The sequence below is a fragment of the Anas acuta genome, chromosome Z, assembly GCF_963932015.1.
Source record: "Anas acuta chromosome Z, bAnaAcu1.1, whole genome shotgun sequence".
NCBI lineage: Eukaryota > Metazoa > Chordata > Aves > Anseriformes > Anatidae > Anas > Anas acuta.
The window spans coordinates 38,200,826-38,226,478 of record NC_089017.1 but is presented as its reverse complement, the minus strand read 5'-3'; the positions used below and the strand labels follow the sequence as shown (position 1 = coordinate 38,226,478).

The window sequence follows — 25,653 nt, the reverse complement described above, 5'->3', positions numbered from 1 at the left end:
CCCTCACTGCTGGCTTGGGCTTTATGCCTCCACTGCCATCAGGCAGTGTCTCTGCACTGTTGATCCTGGTGAGACCCAGTTGGTGCTGCAGTCAAAATGTTTTTGCCCGTTCGTTGCATTTCTGGCTTTTAAAACAAAACCTTGATATGGTCCAGAGGAAGCTGGCAGCCAAATTTGCCTCATTCCATTCTGGCTTGAGAAAGCCATCTTCAAACCAATTCCTGAGTCACATTCACAAGCAGGTGTTTAGCAGCAAATCCAGACTGAAAATAACTGCCAAGCAACATTCCTTCTGTCATGACACTGCTATAGGATTTTGCACACCTTGGGAAAAAAATGTGACCTGTGATTGATACTGCACACTCCTCTGATCCCTACCCGGTTGCCTAGCACTGAAGCCAGTGATGCTATACAACACAAGGCGAGCCAACGAGTGCTGGAACAGCTTGCAGAGCACCGAGCTCTTGCCAGATTGATTAGTCCCCCACTGGTTTAAAAAAAATGACAGCATTTAGTGCAAATAGGTGTTATTTTAACCAAGCAAAGTGCATATTTATTTAGTGGCCTCTGTGGTATCAGAGGCACCATGTTTACTTTCCATCTGCTTTCTCTCACCCAAACCTCTTCAGATTCTGGGTGGTTAAAAATGACTGGTGATAATGACATTTGTCAACATAATTCCACGAATCATGGAGCTGTGAAAAAAAAAAAAAAAAAAAAAAAAAGGCATAAATGAAAAGAGATGACCTGTATTTGCAATGGATTGTTTGCAGAGACTTTATTTCTTGTGTAACAGCTTGTAAGAGCTGGAAGACAAACAGACTCTGTACTGAACCCCCCATGCTCAGGATGATGGGGAAAGGGGAGCAGGGAATATGAGTTCCATATGTTCCTCTTATTTTGTCTCCAGAAGACTTGCCATTCCTGGCCGTGATTTTTCTTGAAATGTTAATTATAGGCACTAGGGATATCAGCAGTGCTCTTAATAGACTTGCTTAGGTGCTGAAAAAAAATCGCTTGATGAATAAAAAGACGGTTTCAGAAATAGCGATCAGATGCTGCAAGAGCAGAGTGCTTGGAGCAGACGACTGCCCTGCTGCCTGTCCACACTGTGCCCAGCTACGGGTCTGTCTTGCTCCCAGCATGAGTGGTGGGAGCCCCTCGGGAAAAGGAGGCAGCAGGAGCCATTCCAAAGAGCCAGAACATGTATTTTGGTGTTTCAATCTCAAAATCATAAAAGTGGCAAAGCTATGCCAGGCAGAAGCTGGACAGAAGATCCAGAAGCTGGAGAGGTCACAGGAGAGGATTGAGAAGGACCATCAACCACAGTCTGGCCATGGACACACTGCTCACACTGGAGAGGCAATCTGCTGTCCCCAAGAGCATCCTGTGGGACTTCTCCAACTAGCTGTAGATGGACAGGAGGCTCATCGTAAATAAGGGATCTGTGGATCCGTAAATACAGGGATTTCTTCTGTCAGCTTTGTGGGCTGCTTTAACTGTCATTCACATTTATTTTTTCCTCTCTAGTTCATGGACAACAATCTGCTTGTCCTTGTGGGTACTGAAAGCATCTGCCATCTTCTCAGTAGCAGGACACAGAAATTAAAGGGCACTTACAGGTGTGAAAACCAACTGGCAAAGTGCTGCTTCAAGTCCAATAGTGATCGCCTCTGCCAAATTTGAAGGTTTTGCCCAGGTAATATATTCCGGGGAGGAAGAGATTTTCATCTTAAATGTTACCCAAGAGTTGGGCTGGTAGGGCCAAGAGGGATTAAAAAAAAAGGTGCTCTAAAGAGGAGCTTTTGATTTTGATTATCTGTCATCAAAAAGTTGCAAATTACTTTCAGACTGTGAACAATAATATGTTAAAGACCTTATCATTCCTCTTGCATCCCCAGCCTTTCACTGGAGGTCTTGGGTGACCTGGAGCAGGAGACAGCTGTGGGAGCTACCTGTGTCAATATTCCCCTTCTTATTCCCAATGGCTTCCAACTGTGCCAGCTGAGAAACGCAAATTATTTAACCTTGGGGACTGCTTTGACGACACTGTGACATACAAAACAGCATTATCAGCTTTTATGTATTTAAACAAATTCATCCGGAAGGAAAAAAAAAAAAAGAGTAGCAGACCTGGAGTTTCCACGAAACTAGCAGTCATCATGCCATGACAAAACATTTCTAAGCCTAGAAACATCATCTTCTGCATCAGAATTGCCCAAAATATGCATAAATAATTTGTTGGGTCTGCTTTATTTGTCTTTACGCTCAGAATCTTGGACAGCAAAACCACGCATTTCTGGTATTTACATCACATTTTAAATAAGGGATTGCTCATTTACTCTCTGATCTTGTCCCGTACAGGCCGTCTTCTACTTGCATGCCATTTAATACAGATCTCAGAGAGAAAGAGCACAAACAGTGAACTCTTTTGTTCTTAGCATCCTCATATTTCTGCGTTACACTAAGTCCTTCCTACCAGAACCTATGTTTTATCAAAAATACCAATAAACTGGTTTGGTAAACTAGCCTGTCAGTCAGTGTGGTATAATCTGCCTGACCCTATCCTAATGATATTTAAGTGTTGGTTTTATTTATTTATTCATTTATTGTCCTTCGTAGGGCCATAATTCTTCTTTGTAACATAAACATTTTCACTGATTTCAGAATAAATTATTATAGTCATTAAAAATAGTAATGGGAGTAATCAATAGGCACTGTGAATCACTCTAAAATAATACAGTGATCAAGATGATTGATTTTCCAGTTACTGAAGCATTTAGCACAAAGACTTCATCACAAAATCAATTGTGGGAGTTTGTTGAGCCTTAGCAGAAGCAGGAGCAGGACTTCCACTGAATATCCCCTCCTGGCTGTTTTGGTATTTCACAGCTCTCTGTGGAGTTTATGCAGAAGGCAGGCACAGGAAGCACCAGTGGGTCCTGGACTCTGCAGCTGGCTGTGGAAGGCTGATGCTGAGCAGCATCCAGAAGGATGCCCAGCTGGTGGTGCACACAGTAGGAGAGGCCAGTGATCTTAAACATACTACCTGTTTCATCTGACATATTTTGGAGCACTAGCAAGCTCTTGTCAGCCCTCCTAAAGGGTCATATCTGAGCCCTGAACTTTTATTCTTACAGTTGTAGTGAACTGCAATGTTCCCCATCACTATTTTTAAGTGGAGGAGTTGAGGGTCTGCTCTGTGACACTGTGCTCTTGCGCAGGCAAAGAAGACAGAAACACACACAATACTGTTTCCCACACGAGAGATGAGCAAGGGCATCGAGGTACCATCGCCTTCTACATGCACAAGACCCCGTCAGGGGAGGCTGTGATGAGTGTGAAGGAGCCATGGGACACTGCAGGCACCAAGGAGCAGCAATGCCTGGTCCTGCTGCTGCTGCTGCTGCACACCCCTTGCCTTAACCCCCTCCCCCCCCCAGGGAAGGGGGAAGGTGTTTGTGGGGTGGCCCTGGGCAGCCCTTGCTGCTGGGACTGCAGGGCAATGTTTACACAGGCTGGCCCTGGGAATTTCTGCAGCTCTTGCTTCTTCCAAACACACTTCATTGCAAACAGAGGTGTTTCATTTTGGTATGGCAACACAACCCACCGTGTCTGGAAGACAGACGGGCCTTACTGTGAAAGCAGGCAGGGCAGGTTTAAGCCACTGTCTGAACACAAACTGCCAACAAAGCTTTTCAGTGTGGATAAGGGTTGCTTTAATATCTTTGGACAAACTTTGTTCTGAGGCTTCTTCTTTGTGGATTATTTCACCTTCACCTTTTGAACCTTTACAGACTGCTTGCCTCATCTCTCTCATCAAGAGGTCTCTTGGCAGAGAGAAGCAGGCACAGTCTGAAAGTGGCTCTCATATTGCTTTGCCCTAACCTTGAGGGGTTTGATTTAAATCAATAGCTCATGGAGGGACCTTCAAACAAGTTGGTGAACGTTCTTTTGGATGCCTAAGCTCTGTGTGTTCTGAATGTTAATAATCGTGTTATTCAAGGACTTGGGTTTAATGCTCTTTTTGTTCACAATATAGGCAGATACGAGTTAAAAAGAACAAACGTGCTGCTACATTTTTAATCAGGCTTGTTTGAGTGACACATTTTGAAGGCCTGTTTGTGCTAAAGGATAAACAGGCATTTGTAAAGCCAGCTCTTCAAATGGACTAGTGTTCAAATAGGATCTTCAGTTTGAAAAACAAAGAGTAAAAGAGACTCTATCAACACATTCAGATTGGATATTTCTTTTTTCTAGTACTATGGGTCTCCTCTTTCCTCAACTAAGAGTTCAGTGACCTGTTTTTTATTCAGGGTCTTAGAGCACAAACATGTCATGTTTCTAAACATACAAACCTCCTCCTTAACTTCATATTTTTCATAAAGAATGAAGATAAACAAAGGCATTCAGACAAAAGAAAACACAACACTTCATGGAAATTGTACATTTTTTAAAGTAATCGTTTTATCTTTCTTTTGGATGACATTGTTTATTGTAAGACATCATTTTATTAAATACACTGTAATACAAGAGACTTTCCATGTCATGTCGAGAGAAGCTGGTCACATGATTCACAAACAAAACTTTTAACACTGATACCTAGGCATCACTTTGAAATCAGCCAAGATGCAATGAAAGTTTTAAAGCAATGACTTGTTATAACAAACTGCAAAACAAGAACCACTAAATATTTGCACAGAGACATCACATTAAAAAAGAAGAAAAGGAAAAAAGAAAGAAGAAAAATAGCTCTACACACCAGGTCACAGTTTGGTGACAATATAGAGATTATTATTTATGTGTAGGTATCTTCCTCTTTATCTCAAGTGACAAAGAGAGGGATACCTATAAATATATACATAAAGTATAGGTGGAGAGCAGGGCTGGGACAAATATTTCATAATTAATTGATTCTCTCTCTATTCAATTAAACAACAATGTTGAATTAAATTACTTTTATATAAAACATTCTTAGCTGCTTTTCTTTAAGTTACAGAAAGATACATATAAGCTGCAAGATATAGGCCTCTGGAAAGTTTTGATTTGATCTCCTTTTTCCTACATATTCCAATCAAATGGCCTCACTACTGGCAGCTTCTATTATCCTTGCCCAAAGTACTCAGTGTTTATAAAATACCAGCCAGTCATCACTCAGAACCTTCTACAAGCAAACAAAAAATCCCCACAGACCTGGTCTAGAATGCATAGACGGTAAAATAATACACCCATCGTTTCCCATTTCTTCTCCTGAGACATATGTTTAAAAGATGGCAAAATAGTCACTTGGTTGCTATTGTGAAATTCACAGTGTTTTCCCTGCAACATGTAGAGGTGTTTTTTTTTTTTTTTTTGATTTTTTTTTTTTTTGCTTCATATTTGCGATGAATGTAGCACCCCCCCACCCCCCTGCCCAAATAAAGGTGTTTAACTAAGGCTGTTAAAGGACCTCTTGATTCAAAGCAGCAGTGGTTCATCCCAGCCCTGACAACAAGAAAATACAACTTCCTGTGCTATCAAAACCTTAATCTTTGATTAGAAACCCTGATCTGTTCCCCAGTCCCTCCCTGCTCCCCTCCCTCACATTTTATAGCAGTATTTGAGTATTTGAAATTCCCTTACAGGCTGCAACAACCCAGACATAGTCTTGTTCTAACACATATACAAGATACCTTACTCATCCAGTGACCTCATCATTTTATTGGGTTATTTTGTTTCTTTGAAAAATATTTTGTAAAGTCCACATCAACCACAACAAAAACTGTGTCTCAGAAAGGTGGGGAGGATACACAAGAAGGAGGGGAGAGAGAAAGAGTGAAAGGGTGAGGAAGGAAAAAAGGAAAAAGGGGAAATGAAAGATAAATCAAGGCAGGACAGAAGAAGGAAAGAAAAGAAGAGAAGGAATAAAAAAAAAAGTGAGCAAGAAATAGAGAGGAAAGACAAAAAAGAAAGAGAACAAGGCGGAGCAGAAAGAAGGAGAAAAATGGGCATTTGCTTTATAAACTGTAGACAATATATATTGGTTTACAAATCAAAATGAAGTCTTTTAAGAAAGGGTACACTCCATCACGCATCACGGGGTGCTGTTGCTCTACAAGTATCTGTTCTTCACGACCACTTCTGAGTTCTGCAGATCTACTGAGAGTGAAGGACAGAACGTGGCGATTGCTGCTACTATTACTGCCGAATTTTGGCGTTCTTGATGTCCTACAAGTCGTGTTGCAGTCTGAATAGTCCAGCTCATTCTTGGAATTATTTCATTACTGCAGACAAGTATAAAATGCTAATGGAGCTGCACTGTTATTTTAGGACAATAAAACAACAATAGCACAAACCCAGAAATGACAGTCAAACTCTGCTTTTGGAGCTTAGGAGCTTATCTGTTCATTTCCTCATGAGAAATAAACAAGTGAGATGGGAATGGAAGAGATGTTTTTATGCAATCGTTTGGGGAAAAAAATGTGCTTGTTGTTATATCTCTGGCATTCTAGCACCGCCTCTGCTGCACACCAGTTAAAAAGTTGAATCTTACAAACATAGAAAAAGAAATATCAAAAGAAAAAAATTATTTTGGTTACTCAGCAGACTTTATCAATTTATTAATAGCACTCTAATTATCATTTGTAATAACGTAGGTGTATGTAAATTTATACATATACACACAGCCCATACATAATGTGCATGCATGTCTGCACATATATAAATAAAATACAACAGACATAGGCATACATGTATATGCTATGTGTGTGTATATATATATGCCATATGCAAACACACATATATAATATATATTATATATATGATCAGTTCATAGCACAGTCCAGAGAGACTTTTTAAATGAGCCTGATTGTCATATTTACTCAGTGTACACAATTTAGCGGACAGTGCAAGCATGATGAATATGCACATAAACTCACCCTTCATTGTGATTTGAGCATATTTCTTCCATCTCTCTGCTCATTCTGCTACACTTAAGCACCTTTTCATGAACAAATGCAAAATACATATAGCTACAGTTTATAGCTTGTCTACTCTGATTATACATTTTATGCACTATCAAGAACATTAATGATATAGGTCAAGGTTATCCATACTGGTGGCTCTGTAGAACATTTGGTCCTTTAGAAGTTTAACTTACTGCTATGTTATTGCACAATGCATTGTAACTATTCATTCTCTGAAATTATTCTAGTAGTCTCACAAGTAAATCAAAAAGAAGATGCCGCTAACTACAACTTTAAAGTTTTGTGGGTTTGTTGTGTTTTTTTTTTTTTTTTTTTTTTTTTTTTGTTGTTGTTGTTTGTTTGTTTGTTTTGTTGGTGGTGCTTTTGTTTGGTTTGATTTGGTTGTTGGGTTCTTTTTTTGTTGTTGTTCTTTTTTTTTTTTTTTTTTTTGGTATACATTCTTTCAGTGTTTGGAAAACCCACCTGTTTGCTTTCAGGCTTGAGCCTGCTTTCCAATAGAAGCATCTCAGATGCCATTTTCTTAAGCTCATAAGAAACTAAGACAGAATACAGCAGGCAGAAACTCAGCACCTCCCCCTCCACCACCTGCAGCCTTCTCCCACTGCACAGTATCAGTGGACTCTGACACCTTTCTTTTCTACCACTGTTATTTTGAAAATCAGTTCCAAATTTCTTTTAAAAGATGAAACACAGATTCTCACGTGAATGGGTTTCACTGGATGATCAGTCTTTATCTAGCTTTTCATGTGAACTCCAAGACAGTCTAGATAAAATCTTAAGGCCCATTTTGTAGGAATCTTCCTCTGGCTTTTTGTGTGTTTCCAGTTCAGTAGCAATTAAGAAATAACACCTAGTTTCTTAAAGAAATACTGAGTATGGCTTTATAGATACACTGTCATGTTTATTTGTAATGCTGCCTCTTCAATGACATTGAGAAGGGTAAAATTCCATCACTGTCCAGTGAACCGTTTTCTTCTGAAAATGTTCAAAATCTTTATAAGTTAGCTCTAAAAGCTTCTGATGAAAAAAAAACTAAAGCGCCTCAATAAATAATATATGCATGCAAATTATATATTAAATGTGTTATGGGAACACTTACAAAAATAAAATGCTTAATTTATTAAATAAAATATCCCCAATGCAAAAATGAAGGACTATTTTGATCTGGCTCATATCAGTAAGAGATAACAAAAAGAGAAAAAGAAAACAAAGTTGTTTTTTTTTTTTTAATTTTTTTTTTTTTTTGCAGTAACGCCCCCTCACAGAGGGAGGCAAAAGTCTTGAGGAATAGGTAAGGTAGGTTTTCTTTTGTAAGAATTCATATTAAAAATAATCCTAACTCTAAATTTGAAATCCTCAGCTTCTGGTTTGAAAAATAACAGATATGCCCATGCACTTGTCATCAACACAGTGGCCATGCAAATGTACACAAACAATGCCCGTCCAACCAAAAAATAAAGTATTTAAGAAAGACTGGATGTCAGTAATGACAGCACTAGTACCAATACAAACATGGTGCTGAGCTCAGGGTCTTTGCACTCTGAATAGTAAGCCATAACCTCAGAGTTATTTGTTTTCCCCAAGGATCTCACTCTATCCCCGCCACGGCTCAAATATAACCAGTGAACTCCATGCTTTAGATTATTCATGTAGTATCAGCCTATTGTATCTGTAACATTGTAAAGACATTTTAACATAGCTAATGTCTTTCATTATCCCCATTTAATGAAATATAAGTTATACTATTATGAGTTCGCTATGCCTACTAGAGAGTACTACAAGATGAGTGATAGTTTCTGCACAAAGGGCATTTATCGACAGAGACCATGCACAGTTTGCTCGCACGGTTTAAAAAAAAAAAGAAAAAGGATTGAGGAAGGAAAGAATATGCTGCTGATCAAGCAGAGTGTAAGATACACCTGCTCCAGCATCTATAGCTTGTCCTGTCTTATCAAAATCCTTAGTTTCGATGTGTGATCCTGAAATTAATGCTGTACCTAGCTTCAGTCTTTATTAAAAAAGACTAGCTGGAGAACATTTTATACCAGTGGCATGACGATATCCTTCCAGAAGATAAAATAAGGGCATGTGTTTACTTCTCATGTTGTAACATAATCATGTGCAGTGCAGGCAGCATCTTTTTCCCTTTTGCCGTAGACTTGTATCTGGCAATGAAAGGTACTGGCGAAGTGCCTCCTTGAACAATCCCTTTACTCTTCAGAAAGACTCTCCAGGGAAAGTGCTAAACCTCCTCTTGCCTTCCATCAAATCATTTCAATGTTTTTAGTGGGGTTTGATGCCATCTGATCCCATAGTTTCTCCAGATAGTGGATCACACAACACTGTCTTGTTTCCATCTGGCTTTATCTCCGCAAGGAATACTCTTTATGTAGAGAATACTAGTCTTCTTTTTCCACCCACGTTCTGAAGCAAAAAAATTGAGGTGAATCCATAGAAACTCTCAGTATCTTTACAGCAGGTATCACAAAGTTCGAGTCAAATATATTTTCCCTTTTTTTCATCCACATCAAAGGCATGAATACAACAAGGCATTGTTAGTTGTGGTGAGCAAACTGCAGAGTCTGCTGATATAACAGATCAGGTTTTTAAGGCCTTTGTCTATGCAGAGTTACAATAATGCAGAAGCCAAATTGATTAGAAAGACAGGAGAGAAGAAAAAGATGATAGGAACTGAAAGAGGGAGAGAGAGAAGAGATATGTCTCAGTAATGTCTAAAAAGTCAATACTGTGTCTACGGATGGAGAAGTGCACATTGCTTGCCCTTTGAAAGCTTCTCCGCAACTTTGTCATTAATACTGTCAAAGTTAAGAACACATTTTAATGGAGTTCAGCGGCAGTTGAACACATTCATTCACACAGCCCATAAGAAGAAATGCTAGGAGACTTTAGCCTAAAATATCCAGGTAGACTGGAGATGCCTTGGCCAAGTTCTGGAGGAGGGAATGGATTTCTTTGATGTTGAGCCTCATGTGAGGCTCCCGTTGCCAACAGCCCAGCATCAAGTCATACACTTCCTTGGGGCATGTGCGAGGTCGCTGCAGGACTCGGCCCTGAGTGATGCACTCAATCACCTAAAAGAAATCACAATCAAAGGATCAGCACAGCTCTGCCAACTATATAGGGCTCATCTATGAAAGTGTTAGCTGCTGATAGCCCCAGCAGCCTCACTGGTGGCAGTCAACTGTACAAAGGGTTGCATTTCTAGGTAGATGCATGGCGGCATCTAGAAAAAATCACTGTAAACATATATCACCAAAGAGCAGTAACTTCACTGATATTAACTTCATGCATGTCACCCCTTCTAGCCTTAAGGAAATGATGGTCAAGAAGCACTCCCATACATTCTCCTTCTGCCTGTCTGCCAACCCCACTTCATCTCAAAAAGAAGCTAAGTTTTCACTTTGCTCACACAGCACTTCAGCACCCCTCCCTCCTTACACCTGTTGAGTGTTGCTGTGGTTAATTTCTGCACAGGGGTTACTTCTGATTCCCTGTGCATTAAGAGATCTCAAAATTCCCTCAGTCTATTCAGGAGTGGTTCAGAACAATCACTTTGCAGAAATAATATGTAGTTGAAATCAGCCAAAAACAGTTCTGGAGTCTGCTAAGCTCCTTTTCATTGCCTCATGGTCCTTCTCGGTAACCAAAACAGACTCTATAAAATACAAAGGAAAAAGCTGCATTCTGACCTAGTTCTGCTTGGTCAACTTCCATCCACCTTGTGGAGAAAAGGGTGAAAAGGAAGAAATTAAACCACAATGTTTATGACAATAAATACTTGACGTTGGGTTTTTTTCCTTCACTAAATAAATTTGTTGCTGTCTTTCCTTGATAGAAGCCATACCATCAGTTTCAATGCAAGCCTCTCTTAGGCAATTTGAGAATGTATTATACACACCTCGTTGTTTGAGAGCTGATACCATGGCTGTTTGCCATAGGTAAAGATTTCCCATAATACAACCCCCAGGCTCCAGACATCGCTTTCTGTGGTGAACTTCCTGTACATGATACTCTCTGGAGGCATCCAGCGAATGGGCAGCATGGTGTGACCCCCAACCTGAGAAGAACAAATGAAAGAGTCAGAAATAATTCTTCAAGACCCTCACCAGGTAGAGTATCAAGACGTTAAATTACGCGAATATACAGTTTCTATGTTTCCCATATATTGCCATTTTCTACCCAGAGCTTTTAAGAGCTGGGAAGCTGTGATCCAAGCTCCTCTCCTCAAATGACAATCCCTACTGTGATAGGTTTTTCAGTAGAATCTCCACAGATACTGTTTCTGAAATATGAACTCACCTTTAACATTTACTTGGAACCCTTCACCCAAGGAACTAATGTCCTATAAAATTATTAACTAATTCAAGCCTAGCAACCCACTTCAAATTAGGCTAGTTTTACTCTCCATTTTAAGACTCTGGAAACTATAAAAAGATTCATGCAATGAAATCTGCACTGAATATTTTTTTCTACAAAATCAGTGATACCACATGAAATCCACAGTGGTCTGACTGCTTGACACAATAGAATTAAATTCTTTATGGTTTTATCTCCTTACTGTGATTGAAAACAAACAAACAAAGAAAACCCAACACTGTTTGTCGATAATTTCCAAAGTTAATCATTGCATCAAAATATTTTTTCCCACATTAACAACCCAGTCCTACATAGTTTTACAAAATATTCAGGTTTTTGGATATATTCCCTTGATAACAAAAAAAAATTTTAAGATGTGGACTCCCATCTCAAATCAACTCATGTTGAATTCACTATTTTTTCTTACGGAAAGAATGCCATTCTGAAAATCATTTAAAACATTTTTCATTTCCCCTGGAATGCTTTCCTAAAGTCCAGTTACCTAACAATAATTTAAATAAATAAAACAGTTATTTCCAGTTTCTAAACAATTCGTTTTTCCTGCTATGTCCCATTCTGACCAGATCACATCAATAAAGAAATCCACTCAAGTACTTTTTAAATAGTACAACTGGCTCAGCTACTGTGATATAGGCATTCTGATTACTTTTACATCAAGACAGCTGTGAATATTTCCAAGGAAGTGAGAAAAAAAGGAAAGCTTCTTCAAGGACATCTAACTTTTGATTAATTCTCATTTTCCTGTCTGAAAATGTGTTTAGTTATAAAACCACATTTGCACTTTCAAGATTCTGTCAATTCAAAATATCATTTCTCCTTGTGGGACTTTACATATGTTGTTATAAATAATGCCCTCCTTGTTCTCATGTAAAAACGGCAAATGGAAGGAAGACCCACTTCAAGTTCAGTCAGGGTTCACATTATTTCTAAATCACTCAGAACATCCGTTTCCAGCTATTTGTCAGCAATTCGGTGTTAGTGCAGCATACCAAAAATACAGCTATGGCTTCTAGAGCTCAGTCCTGTCCCATACATCGCCACAAGTCAACTGTCACTACTGATTCCATAAAAGCTGAGTGTCATGCCAAAATTTTCATGGACTTTCACACCTAGTCTATTACAAGGGCACTTCTCCTCCCTCTGTCTGAGATGCCATGCAAGTGAGGGAGGAGTGGATTTTTGTTTTGTTTTGTTTTGTTTTGTTTTTTGAGATATTAGGTGAAAGGCAGGGTTCCCAAGTTTAATTCCTGACTGCACTGTGGATTTGCTTCTGACTTATTACTGGCTGCTCTACAGATTTTAGAGCCCTTCAAAAGGGGATCCAACTCCTACAGCTTTCAGTCTAACTTAAAAACATACATGTCATCAGTCCATTGACAGAGTGGATATGTACTTTTTAGTGATTTTTTCCATCAGGCCAATTTGTCTCTGTGATACAGTTTACCCCTCTGATACACACAATTTTTGTACAGCTATGTTCATTAACGTTTTTAATCATCTTTGACCAAGAAATCACTCAATGATGTGGAGAGTTTGAAATAACTCACAAACCTGCTGAGATGCAAGCAAAGCTTCGGTTTCCCACCTCATCATAAACTAGCTGGCATGGCAACCAAACAGCTCCAAATCACCACTTTTACTCCTGTCTTGAGAGGTATTTCATTAGAAAGTCAGAAAAGTTAGTCCCTTTGAAACAGGCAGTCACATACACACGGCCAAAGGGCAAGTGCCATTAAAAGATGATTAGTGATGAGAGGCTTTTGGTCTCATTAAATATTGAAATGGCTCTTAGATCTGCTCATCATATAGTCTCTACAATTGGTTCTTTTCAGCAATTTCTTTGACTCATTCCTTAAAAATTAATGAAAGCTATAAACAATAAAATAAGTCTCCCTATTTTTTCTTATTTGTCACATCCCACATTAAGAGAATTTTAAAAAGCAATTAAAAATATCACTCTCCAAATCTTTCCCATCATTCCTTGCTCCAGAAGCACAGTGTGCTTGTGGTAGAACTCTGTGCTTGGTTTCTAGAGTCATTCAGTACAATAAATACCTCTACAACGATTATGACATATGACCACCAAACGATGGATTCACAACGAAGTGATCTGTAACATCACAGACCTAGCTGCCTCTCTTCACAGTCATAGCAAGACTGACTCATCAGTAGTAATTCTTACCATGAATTCAATTTACAGATATGCACAAAATACAGGGCTCTTTGGTGTTCTTCCCACATCACCTTGCCTGAAGCTGTGTCCATTTCTGTCCCTGAAGGCAAAAGACTTCACTGGGCAGAGTACTGTTTCACTAATAGAAGTCCAGAGGTGTCCCACCTCTATCACTGTCAATGTCTATCATATTAGCCAAAGTTACCTCCAATGCCAGAGTCTTTGTGACAATAATATTTAACCTCTTTGCAAAAATACCAATAGTAGTATTAGAAGGGGTGCTTTCTTGCCAGATGGCATTGCAACAAAGAGAGGCATCTTCTGAGCATCACCTGTGGCAGGCTGAGCATCTTCTATCCCTAGTCCAAGAGCACCTTCAACTCAGATTTCAGTTCAGCCACATCAAAAACACAGGTCAGGGCCTGGCCAAAGGCAATTTTTCTACATGCACATTTCTTTTTCTATTAATGATCAGTGGTTACTGAGTCAACAATTACTTGGTTCAGAAAAGCACTAAGGGCTGTCTTAGGTGCATGCTTAAAATGAAGCATGTGCACCACAGCCTTCTTGAAGTGAAGCCTGGGGCTTGACATGGCAGTTCTCAGGCTGCCTGAAACAAATTGCCAGTCACTTGTGAGCTTCTTTTGATCTTTATTGGACTGCTGAATCCAAGCATCTACAGCTATGTCATAATAGCAGCAATGAGAGGTAGAGTGCCTTTTTGCTGTTGCTTCCAAACTCTCAGCAAGGCTAAAGGGTGTTTCCCAAGTAGAATCAATGAAGGAAAACATGAGTACACTGACTAAACTTTAAAGGTTCTGGGTGCTTCAAAGGTATACCTTCTGTGTATGCTTTAATAAGAAATGCAAGTATTACATGGCTCTCAGATATCAGCATCCTGCAGGATTCATCCCTGATGTGCATGTTGTAATTGCAGTGCTGCTCGATACATATCATTTTAAAATGCTCATGTGCTAAGCAGACTACCACTGCAGGTGAACAACACCTTTATATTCAATCTATCTAAAGTTATGGCATGTTTAAAAGGATCCCAGTTTTAACTTAATATGCTATCATTTTAAAATCTTTACTATAGCTGTAAAAATGTTGCAAAAACTACCATTTTATGGATACAAAGATAGACTTTTTTTACACTCACCTGAAGGCAGCTGCATTACAATAGTTCATTTTTTATTTAGAATTGCACTTCTATGAATCCTTTTTGTGACTTAAGTATTTACTTCTATATGTCAGTGTATGCAAGCAAGCTCTCCCTAGCCCTGCCTTGTATTAAGTTTACTAGTTATGTTTACTAGCAATATAGAATGTAAACCAGAAAGCCTAGTGAATTAGCTTCTGCAATGTGCAAACTATCCACAGGGAGGAGACTACTATGCCAGATCAGTGAGCTGTGATATTGTTCTCCAAAAAAGCACTTAAGGAGAAACTGCCACATTGTTCCATGTATAAGATGCTACACGTTTGAAAACACAACATCATTCCACTTGTCATCACTTTCAGCACTAATCTGTTAATTTAATTTACTACTTTGAAAGGTGCCAAGTAAGCAGATCTTGAACACTGTTTCCATCTAATAACAAACATCAAGCTTCAAGTAGAATCATCATGTCTTAGCCTTGAAGCAGGGCATCTAATGCCAAAGTTAGCTAAAGTTTGATCACTCTCTGGCATTGTATGTTCCACATCTTTCTTTGCAGGCATTAGGAGATTGTGAGGCTTGTCTAATATGGCAGCCTCTCTTTTAAGAAAGAAACTTGGGAGGTAGTAGGTAATTCTGTGGAAGCTGATTGCTGTAGCCCAAGAGTTTGCACATGTCTATCTGTCTGACCACCCATCCATCCATGCGATGTAAAACCAGCTTTCTGGCAATTAATATTATTGCTACAGACATGAGCTCTTGGCTTATCAAGCTAAAGGCAACTGGCCAATGCAACTGCCATATGCCATATGAAAATCTATCTTTCAATACCGTGCTCTGGTCACTGTGTCAACTACCACTGTCCAGCCACCATGGGAACACAAAGCTGTGTTGCCTGACAATTGTGAGCAAATGGATATGCTTACATACAGAGAACAGGAGGGTGTGGGTGGAGGCAGGGAAGCCAACCTACAGAGATGTGGAAGAAACAGACTCTGTGTGTGGCTACGCAAGACCTCCAGGGATGGTGACTCCACCACTTCCCTGGGCAGTCTGTTCCAGTGCCTAACAACCCTCTCAGTAAAGAAGTTCTTCCTAATATCCAACCTAAAACACCCCTGGTGCAACTTTAGCCCATTCCCCCCCGTCCTGTCACCAGGCACATGGGAGAATAGATCAACCCCCACCTCACTACAGCCTCCTTTAACGTACTTATAAAGAGCTATAGAGAGGATCAAGCTACAACTTTTCACCCATTTTTTACCCACTCCTAACAAAGAATGTATCCTCCTGGATACTGAGGGATTACAGCATTTCATGGTACTTTCCACTATTTATGTTTGGGTCTTCTGACTTATTTCCCCATCTCAGGATGATGTAACTGCAAAGAAATGTTCTCTGCAAAGACTATCACGTCTTACTGCTAAAACTGAAAACCTCTCCTCTCTTGGTGAACATCTGCTCTCTCCTCCTCATAAAATGCTGGCAAGTGTTTCTTGCAGCACAAGAAAAAATCAATAATTGTTATTTTCATTTCTTTCATGCCCTGGCCTTGCAGACAAAGTCGGTGTCTCCTCTTAAAATATCATCAGTCCTGCCACTTGCAGAAGAGAAATATATTATTTTCACAGTCAGTCTGGGTAACAAGCACAAGAGGTTATGAATTATGAAAATAAATTATGAAATAGAGCAGATTATATGCAATAACTAAAGAAATGTCCTTTCACTTTAACACTGCTCTAGCTCATCTTAATTCAAGAGGGGCTCATGTGTAAAGTTCTTAAGTAATTCTACCAGGTCTTCTCAGAAAACTGAAACAATGTCCAGAATAACATTTATTACACCTTCAATTCTCTGTTAAGTTGCTCAACTTGAGTTCAGTATTGTGTCAACTTTGTGTCACTGAAGATAAAATTTGTCTCAATAATCTCTGTAAAGCCATGAGTGGCATGGAGAAGATGGAGAAAGAATAATTGCTCACAGTTTTCTGTAATGCAAGAGTCACAAAACAAGAAATGGAATTTGTAGATGGCAGGGTTCACAATGAACAAAACCAGGCACTGTCATGTAACATACAGTTGCTTGTGGAGCCCATTGCCACAAGATACTGCAAACACCCAGGGCTTAACTGGGATCAAAAAGTGATTAAGCACATTCATGAAGGATAAAATCTAACTAGGGCTATCAAACACAAAGATACAATCTCTGGCCCAGCAAGTGCCTGAGCAGTAGACTGCTGCAGGCTAAGAGCATGGATGAGAGAAATATTACTATATGCTAAAACTGTTTTCAGACTATTCCTCAGGCACCCATTACTCACACAATCCTGGAGGAGAAGAGCTTCTGCTTTAGAGAACCTGCTCATGTGTCCCTGTGTAGACAGGACATATGTTTTTGCAAAATACAGTGTCTCAACAACACTTATAGGGGGATAGAAGTAATTTTGCCAAAAGGATGGAATGAAGGAGATTAACCAGATGAAATCAAAATATGTGAATGACCCATTCTATCTTATGTCTCAGCATCTTCCAAACCTCTTTTAAAATGCTACGTTAAAAGAATAAAAAAAAACTATATCTATCACTGCGTTTTACACAACACAGCATCATATTGGGTTGGCCAAACATAAAGGAAAATTAATAATCTGTAGTAGCTACAAAGCTATGGAGAACTTAGCTTTCCAAGAATGGAAGATGAAATGTCCTTGATGTAAGATAAGTGCAGAAGAAGGTGATACAATCTGCATTTCTGATTAAAACAAAAACTTGTCCCAAGTCAAAGGGTCAGAAGGAAAGTTTAACTATATGGAAACCTGCAGCAATGAGATGTAATGTATTACAGCTCATCAGTGTTCCAGGATGAAGGCTGGGTGAATGAAAAATAAATCGATTCCTTTAGGTTATCATTACTTTTCGATGAGAAGAATTTATCTTCTTAAACAATAAATTATAATTTAAGTGAAAACAAAAGGAAATACACTGTGGCAAATTGATGGGAAAGGCAACTGGAACAGAGTATTTCAATGAGTTCAGTGGACATCTAGATTAATTTCTGAAGATGGGAATTCAGGACCCTGGTGAAAGAGGAGGAAGGGTTTACCATGGAAAAGCTGGCCTATGGAACCTGATGTTTTTGTTATTTTTCCTAAAAACAAACAAACAAACAAACAAACAAACAAACAAACAAACAACTTATATCCTCCTAACTTCCCATATCAAGTTATGCCACAGCATACAGTTACCGATCACTCCAGTGTTACGACTAGTAATTCACAATATTGAGCTCATGGGAAGTCCTGTGTTCTGCTTTCCAAACCATGGTTGCTATGACACTTGTTCCCTATTACTGTTCCCTTATAAACACCTGAGTATCTGCTGCTTGTACCCCTGGGGATGAAGAGAGGTATCAGGTACCAGCAGACAAGAAGCTGAAACGGGGCATGTTAAAACTCTCACAGGCTCAGGGGTGATCATCTAATGTGTCCAAGTAATCAGCAAAACAAAATTTCAATGCAATATTAATGAAATACATTACTGTCTTTGTGATTTTCAAAGCAAACAGTTTATAATATATCAAATTCCACTTTTTCCATTAACCCCAGAGAGTCTGGGCTACCGGAGCCAAAGACATATTAAAAGTAATCTTAATGTGCATTGGAAAATGATGCTGTGAGTCTCTACCATAGCTAAAATTCTAACTTCTGATTGCTTTTATAAAAAGGGGGGTTGTGGTATAATGTGATGAGATGTTAACTGAACTGCACAGTCGATAACAACTAGTAGCAGGTACACTAGGGCAAACTCTGAAAGCTAGTCTGTGTTCATGAGAAAATCTCCACACCCGATGTCAAGTCTGAAGAACCCTTTCCCGTATTTCTTTTATTGAAAATCACATTTTATTATTATTATTTTTTTAATTTATTGTACTGTAGGCTAATATAGCATGTCTGGTTCTATTGGTCACATCAAATTACATCATGGTAGAAGAGGGGATCAACAGAGTTTGGTTTGTAGCTTGTCTTCTCCTTTCTGAGTCACAGAAGTGTTTCTGTAACGTAGACTGCATGGGAGCACTACAATTTCTAGTTGAATTGTCTCAGATATTCACGTTCTTTCATTGTTGTTAGATAGGCTTTCCACCTTTCCCTGGATGGTTAACTTACACAGCTTATAATTACCAGACTAAAAAACTGTCACACATATATGGGGCAACTGTCACACATATATGCGCAAGACTGGTGCATATATGGCCAGTCTTTAGTTTCACAAATACTCAAATACTAAAAATATGGGCATACTTACTGAGCTGACACATCTTTTCCACAGGTGGAAAAAGTTTTGAATGATCAGTGCAAAATGGGGATAGGAAATTCAGTGATTTTATGTCAGCTATTTTGGCTTGTTCCCAGACTACATGCATGATGCTTGGCAAGTTATGTCAGATCAAATCTACCAACTAGTGACTACATGAAGAGAGTCCAGAGATGTACTCCAGTGGGAAGCATAGCATCAAGAAGGCAGAACAAGGCTTCATGATTCAAAGGAAGAAAAGTACCTTACTATTTCAGAGCAAAGGATCTTTTCTGTGCACACTTCTCTCTATTTGCCTAAAGACCAAGAAAATTATGACCTCAACCACAGTACTGATCTGTCTTCAGTGCCCACATTGAGAATGTCTACACTGATGCTGTCAACAAGGTAGTCTATGCAGCTAGTCATCTACATAAGCAGGTAGCTGAGAAAGGAAAAACTATATTGGTTCTCAACCAGATGTCAATAAGCAAGTGAATAGTAAGGTCCTTGTCATCCTTATCTTCTGCAGTCTTACTGATGCTTTCTGATTCTCACTTTCTCTAGACCATAATTTCTTTACATAAACTGGGAAGAAAAAAAAAAAGTTTCACTAAAATAGAACATAAAAAACCACAACCCTCTATTGTTTGCTTTCTGTGAATTGTAGTTTTTGACCCCTCATTTATACCACGACATCACTCTATGAGTTGAAACAGGCATTTGCTCTGGAATGAGGTGTCCATTAAACAACATGTAATATGATCAAATGATACACAGCATGATCATTAAAAATACCAATAACTGCTATTACAGAAAAAATATATTATTCCTTCTTACGGAGTTTGCAAAATTTTATATCGATGTTATCTAATTCATATGTTGAATTATTCCTCACGCCATGTTTAAAATATTGTTCTTGGACACAACAGTCAAAGTACGGCCCAAGCAGTGATGAAAATGTTTTATAGCTCTTGGCTGTATTTCTACACTGGTGTTAAGGGAGAATTTACACCAGCATAGGGCCTGGAAGCATTAATTTGGTTTGGCTTTCTGACATAAAGCCTGTTGAACTTGTTCATTACTAGAGGATCCTGGGGCACAGAAGAAGATCATAGCCATCTTTGAAAGGATTTTGTACTCTATAACAAGATTGCTGTATTTCAGGTAGGGGACATCTGGATTTCCACACCACACCACACCACAGACTGAACAGCATACTCCGCACATCCTTCACCAAACACTGGTGGTGTATGGACAAGAGAGAAGAGATGGGTGGGAAGGAAGTGGCCAGCTACACCTACTTGTCCTGTTTTTCCCTCACACAGTTTGCAGTACCTTGTGGGAACATTCTGGAAAATCTGCTACCTTCTCCTAGGATGATGCTACTCTTTACGGTAACCATGCAGCGCTGAGGTGGTGCCTTCTTCATGTACGCTCACCTTCTCTGGATGAAGAAGAATCCCATTAAAGATTAAGTCTTCTGCTTGCTGCACTGCTGTGATGCTATTAATAACTCAAAATCTGTGCATAAATGTAATTTTAAGCTTAGTTTCTGAAAATGTCAACATAAAAGTAGGATCTATAGTAAAACTGAGACCTTGGAGGTTTGACCCTCCCCCCCCCCCTTTTTTTTAATGGCTCAGAGATGTAAACAAATGATATTACTGCAATTTTAAACAAAAGAAGTTAGATTTTTTTAAAAAATTGCTACCATTACAAGCACAAGTTAGCTCTATGATTTTCTATACAAATATTACATACAGCATTCCCAGACTCCAAAGCTCCCTAAGTTCAAGGAGGTCCTTGAGACATTTAAAATAAGCCAAGTGTGAAATGAATGAATCAGTGAATACTTTTCTTAAAATATGAATGTCTCAAACTACTAAGATTATATATATACACCTATATATACATATGAATAGAATAGAATAGAATAGAATAGAATAGAATAGAATAGAATAGAATAGAATAGAATAGAATAGAATAGAACAGAACAGAACAGAACAGAACAGAATAGATTTTTTTTTTCCTGAGATTGACTACAACCCCGGTGTTTTTCACAATAAAGGCATAATTTGGGCTAGGGCTATATCAGAATGTTTGAAAAATTGTTCCTGAAATAAGTCATATTTAACCTACCTTGGCACTAAGATTTCGACCAATGCTCATGTAATGCCAAAGTCAATGAAGTTCTGATCTATGCATGAATCTCATGAGTACCTTTGTAGTACATGTATTGCATAACAATGACACTTTTTTTTAGGCATATTTTAAAAATTATGAATGGGTTTACTTTAACTGTGTTATATGATAGTGAGTTATTGTAGGCCTACTGCTGTTTGTGAGTCATGCGTACTTCAGAATATTTTTGTCTGCTTCAGATGAAAACTTTGAAATATTCTTCCATAAGGCCTGCATTTCCATTTAAAGTCATGCTACTTTTATAACATTCTTTGGACATGTTTAGGATGATCCACACAGTGCACTCAATGATGTTCTTATTAAAACGTTATGCGCTTCAGGCCTCACTGTATAGTTTTCTTTGTTTTCTTGCCAGGCAAATCTATTATTTTCTCTGTACATTAGGCTGCAACCTTGACCCATCCCTAAATCCTCGCCCCTATGGTTATTTCCATTGCAAACTTTAGTGGATTTTGTATCCATCAGAATATTTTTGTTTTATGTCTCACCATGGCCTACAGAAGGGGGTGATTCTGGGGTTCCCATTAGCCTTGACCTTGTACTTTGACTGCAACCCCATTTTATTTCCATTTACTGTCTGTCTGATAGGAGTTCCTCTTCAAGAAACATCAGTCAATGAGCTAGCTAGGAGGCTTTGGTTAACAAAAAGCAGATGCATCACTAAATTCTCTTCTGAGAGGATCTTCCTCCTCCCATAACAATTCTGAGTTTGAAAGCCTACAGTATTGTGCAAGATCCATTCTGTATGAGTACTCTAGCATACAGAATCAAGTGTTTTCCAAGTTTCAAGTTCATTTTCCTGGTTGGCTTAGCACTAACTGGCTAATAGTGACAAAACAGAGTGCCCTACTAGCATTATAATTGCAAGTGAATACTGACATTTTAAATAAATGTCCTCCAAGTTACTGAACAGTGGATTTGTTATGCTTTTATTTGCTTTTTAAGTCTTTTGAAAACTTCGCATAGTTATCTGCATGAGAGATTGGGTGTTCTGCTGCTGAGAACTATGAATGTGGTAATGAGAAAATGGAATTAATATAGACCATGATGCTCCATTGTAAAATGTATGTCACTAAATTTTGACACATTACCTACATCTGCTTATATAGGACAATATTTTTAGCATAATAGTAAAAGCACTGTAGTTTATTTGGTTAAGGTACTTAACTCTCAATGAGATATTGCTGTTATGGTCAGCATTAAATCTTTGATGGAAAGCAAGAGGTAACTCCAGATTTATATCAGAATTGTTGAGCTAAGGATAATCAGGTGGGAGATAATAATTTGAAACCCTAAAATAATGCTTCCAGTACTTTCTTTACTGTTTTAAAGAGACGACAATGAACACTGCATATGGGGCAATATGCCATGTAAAGATCATGTTTTATGAAACAGAAATGAAGTCTGACAATTCGTAAATGGAATTCAATCCAACTTCTTACTCTTCAGGGTCAGACAGCTTCCCAGCATCCATGTCCTCCTGTGACAGGCCTGACATAATAACAGCAGAAGAAAGTTATCACCTCCAGGACTGCCTTGGCTCTAGAGAAAGCAAGGGAGACCTCTCCCTGTTGAACAAACCTAATAGGGATTATTCCCCCTGATAGCACTTAATCAAACAAGAACGTCTTACTCTAATTAGGGTCTCTTTATGTTCAGGAGGACCACTTTGATGAAGAAACATCTATTAAAAATGTAACAACTCAACAGCCTTGTCCTGGGGGAAATGGGGAGTGGGGAAAGGAAACAAGATGAATACCAACAGAAAAGAGGATTTGGGGATGAGAGGAATACAGCGTGAATAAGAATTTGGAAAAAAAGCAAAATGGTCAAGTCCACAGACCAGGCACAAGGGAATAAATCTATTTCGTTCCTTTACAATATATTATAAAGCATCTCCAAGAAGCAACCAAAGAAGACAGAAAGAAAAACAAAAAAAGAAAGAAAGAAAGAAAGAAAGAAAGAAAGAAAGAAAAGAGAGAGAACACATTCTGCTCTTTATTGCACATCTGCACAGTACTGATGTTTTGAAAAAAAAATTGATTCTGTATCAGGCAAAAATACTAAACATTTTCACAAAATTGAACTGTTTTAAGGAAGAAAAGTTTAAATTAAAAATTTAGTGTTTTCCAGCAACACAAAACAGTCTGGTGCTCCCAAAAGATTCCAGTTTGAATGTAAATTTAAAACAAATTGTACTCAATTAAAAATAAAATGTGACTGACATTAAACATATTCTACAGAATTATTTTTTTGATACTGTACATCTTTGTAACTGGTTCTGAATTGAAGCAACAACCTACAAAGGTTTCTTAAGAAAAATATTAGCAGTGTCTACAGAAGGAGGCCCCAGGAAGCAGAGGGGAAAATTATGTTTTTTTTTTTTTTTTTTTTTTTTTTTTTTAATGCTTTTTGTATCTTCCCACAGACAGTGGCATCTCAATTGAATAAGAAGAAGCCCAAAATCCAGGGGATTCCCCGTGTGCTTCAGGTCCTGGCCAGCATGGCAGAGTGAAGGACACACCACTACTCCCTGAATTACTTCTGCTATCACTTTCAGAAGGAATTCCTGGAGGAACTCTTCCTCTGTCCAGAAGTGCTCCATGTACAACTCAAGATACTGAAGATCTGTGCTGAGGGGAAGCTTGTTTAAGATTCAGGAGAGAAAAACAAGTAAACAATGCTTCACATAAGATCAATAAACCATGTCTTAAAACAACTGGAACCCAGATAAGGCACATAAAAACATACTATAGGGACCAAAATATATTGGTAAAGGGATGGATTATCTGATGCACGAAACAAAATCAAGCATCAGCAAAATGCCTAATTAATAGGCAAGTCTTTCTAAAATTTCTTTGGGCAGATTCTATCCATGGAAAGTGAAATGCTGGGAAAAAGTATTCAGTACTTATTTAAAAAGAAAAATCAAAGTCTGAAATAGCACCAGTCAATGTCCTATTAAGATACCGAGATTGTTTTCCTTTAACAGATTAAGTATTTTAGTGTGTATATATCATAACAGAATTAATGATTCTAAGAATCTCTGGCTGTCGCATTACATTGTTTATCCAGAAACATCACAAAACATTTATAGCTCCTCTTCAGTAGCATAAAATGCACACACCTCTGACTGAAATATTGTCAACCCAGGACAAAATATTGCAAATGTTTAACAGAGAAATTTAAAAACACACATTCACACAAAACTGACTAGGCCAAGAAATGAAGAAAAACACCATTCCAAAAGAAACATGATGCTCTACAGGAGGGGAGAGCATGTCTCCCATCATCGCAGCTGGAATCCAGTAGAGCCCTGTCTTCTGTAACCATGAAAATGCATCCTTCTCTCCAAGCAGCATCTTTTCTGTAAGTCATGTTCTACCATGTGCTGCAAGCTAGCTGGCAGCAGAAAAAAATCTCTTTATCTCCATCTGATTTAACGCTCCCCTCTCTTCCTCTCTTGTTCTCCAGCTGAATGTCACCATGATATCTGACCTATTATCAAATGCAAAAAATTGAGAGGGTCTTCCTAACTTTTGTTCCTGTTCCTGGACAGCAGAAAATCAGGGGTTTTCCAATTTCTGCAGCTAAAAGCTGCAGAGCTTGTCTGTAAGACAGCAGGTGCATGCCCCGTGAGGTATCCTCCCTTAGCTGGCATGCCACTGCCCCAGCAAGTGCCAGCTGTCCTTCAGCTCCCTCCAGCTGTAGCCAAATGGCTATGACTCTATCTCTCCGTGGTCTGCCATGCAGCTGGGGCACCCCTACTGCTGCTCGCTTTTGCAAGCACTGCTTGCCACAGCAGCCCTGGCCCTGCATACTAATTGGCACATGTAATGACTTTCTCTTGCTCTCCCTCCTATCTCCTCCCAAGCTGCCGTTTGGGAGCAGAGGAGCCCGGCTGCCATGGAAACCGAGCATCCAAAAGCCCCGAACCTGCCTACCAACCTTTGGAGAAAATTCCAGTGGTGAAGCTCAAAAAGGGGATGCTTGTGGGGGTATAAAGGCGGAGGAGTGGGAAGGAATCATACTGACCTAGGTGGGAACAAGGCTGAGCTGTTTTGCCAAGAAACCATGGAAAATGACTGTGTAGTGGGCATAAGATAAAAGATATTTAGGGCAAAAAGAGATTAACCTTCCATAACATACATTTTTATTCAAAATGTTTCAAAATTTTCAACCCCCTCTACCCTATGCATTTAAAGTGTGGATCAAATACCCAAAATGAGTGCACACAGGCCACATCATCAGAGGGGGGGGGGGAGTTGAAAACCTCAGATATGACTTTCAAATTTTCAAGGACTGTTTATAGCTAGTGAAGTGCTGTTTACAATAAGCAAAAGGTTCAAGGAGGCTTCAGGTCCTCCAGAACACAAGCTGGCAGAGGCCAAACCCCTGCCTAGGCAATAAGGCTGTGATCCCGTGCCCAGGCTTTCAGTCCTGCCTCTCTTTCCCAGGCTAGCA

At 39.0% G+C, this 25,653-nt stretch overlaps 1 protein-coding gene across 4 annotated transcripts in view; it reads right to left on the bottom strand.

Annotated features, from left to right (window-relative positions):
• Positions 1-4,432: 4,432 nt before the first annotated feature.
• NTRK2 (neurotrophic receptor tyrosine kinase 2) overlaps positions 4,433-25,653 on the bottom strand; it is a 201,750-nt gene continuing 180,529 nt past the window's right edge. For all 4 annotated transcript variants that reach the window (XM_068666489.1, XM_068666491.1, XM_068666488.1 and 1 more), the window contains 2 exons: positions 10,885-11,043; positions 4,433-10,057 (listed from right to left, as the gene is read on the bottom strand). In XM_068666489.1, the coding sequence (XP_068522590.1) occupies positions 9,872-10,057; positions 10,885-11,043 (345 nt within the window). In that variant the 3' untranslated portion in view covers positions 4,433-9,871. The remainder of the gene's footprint in view (positions 10,058-10,884; positions 11,044-25,653) is intronic.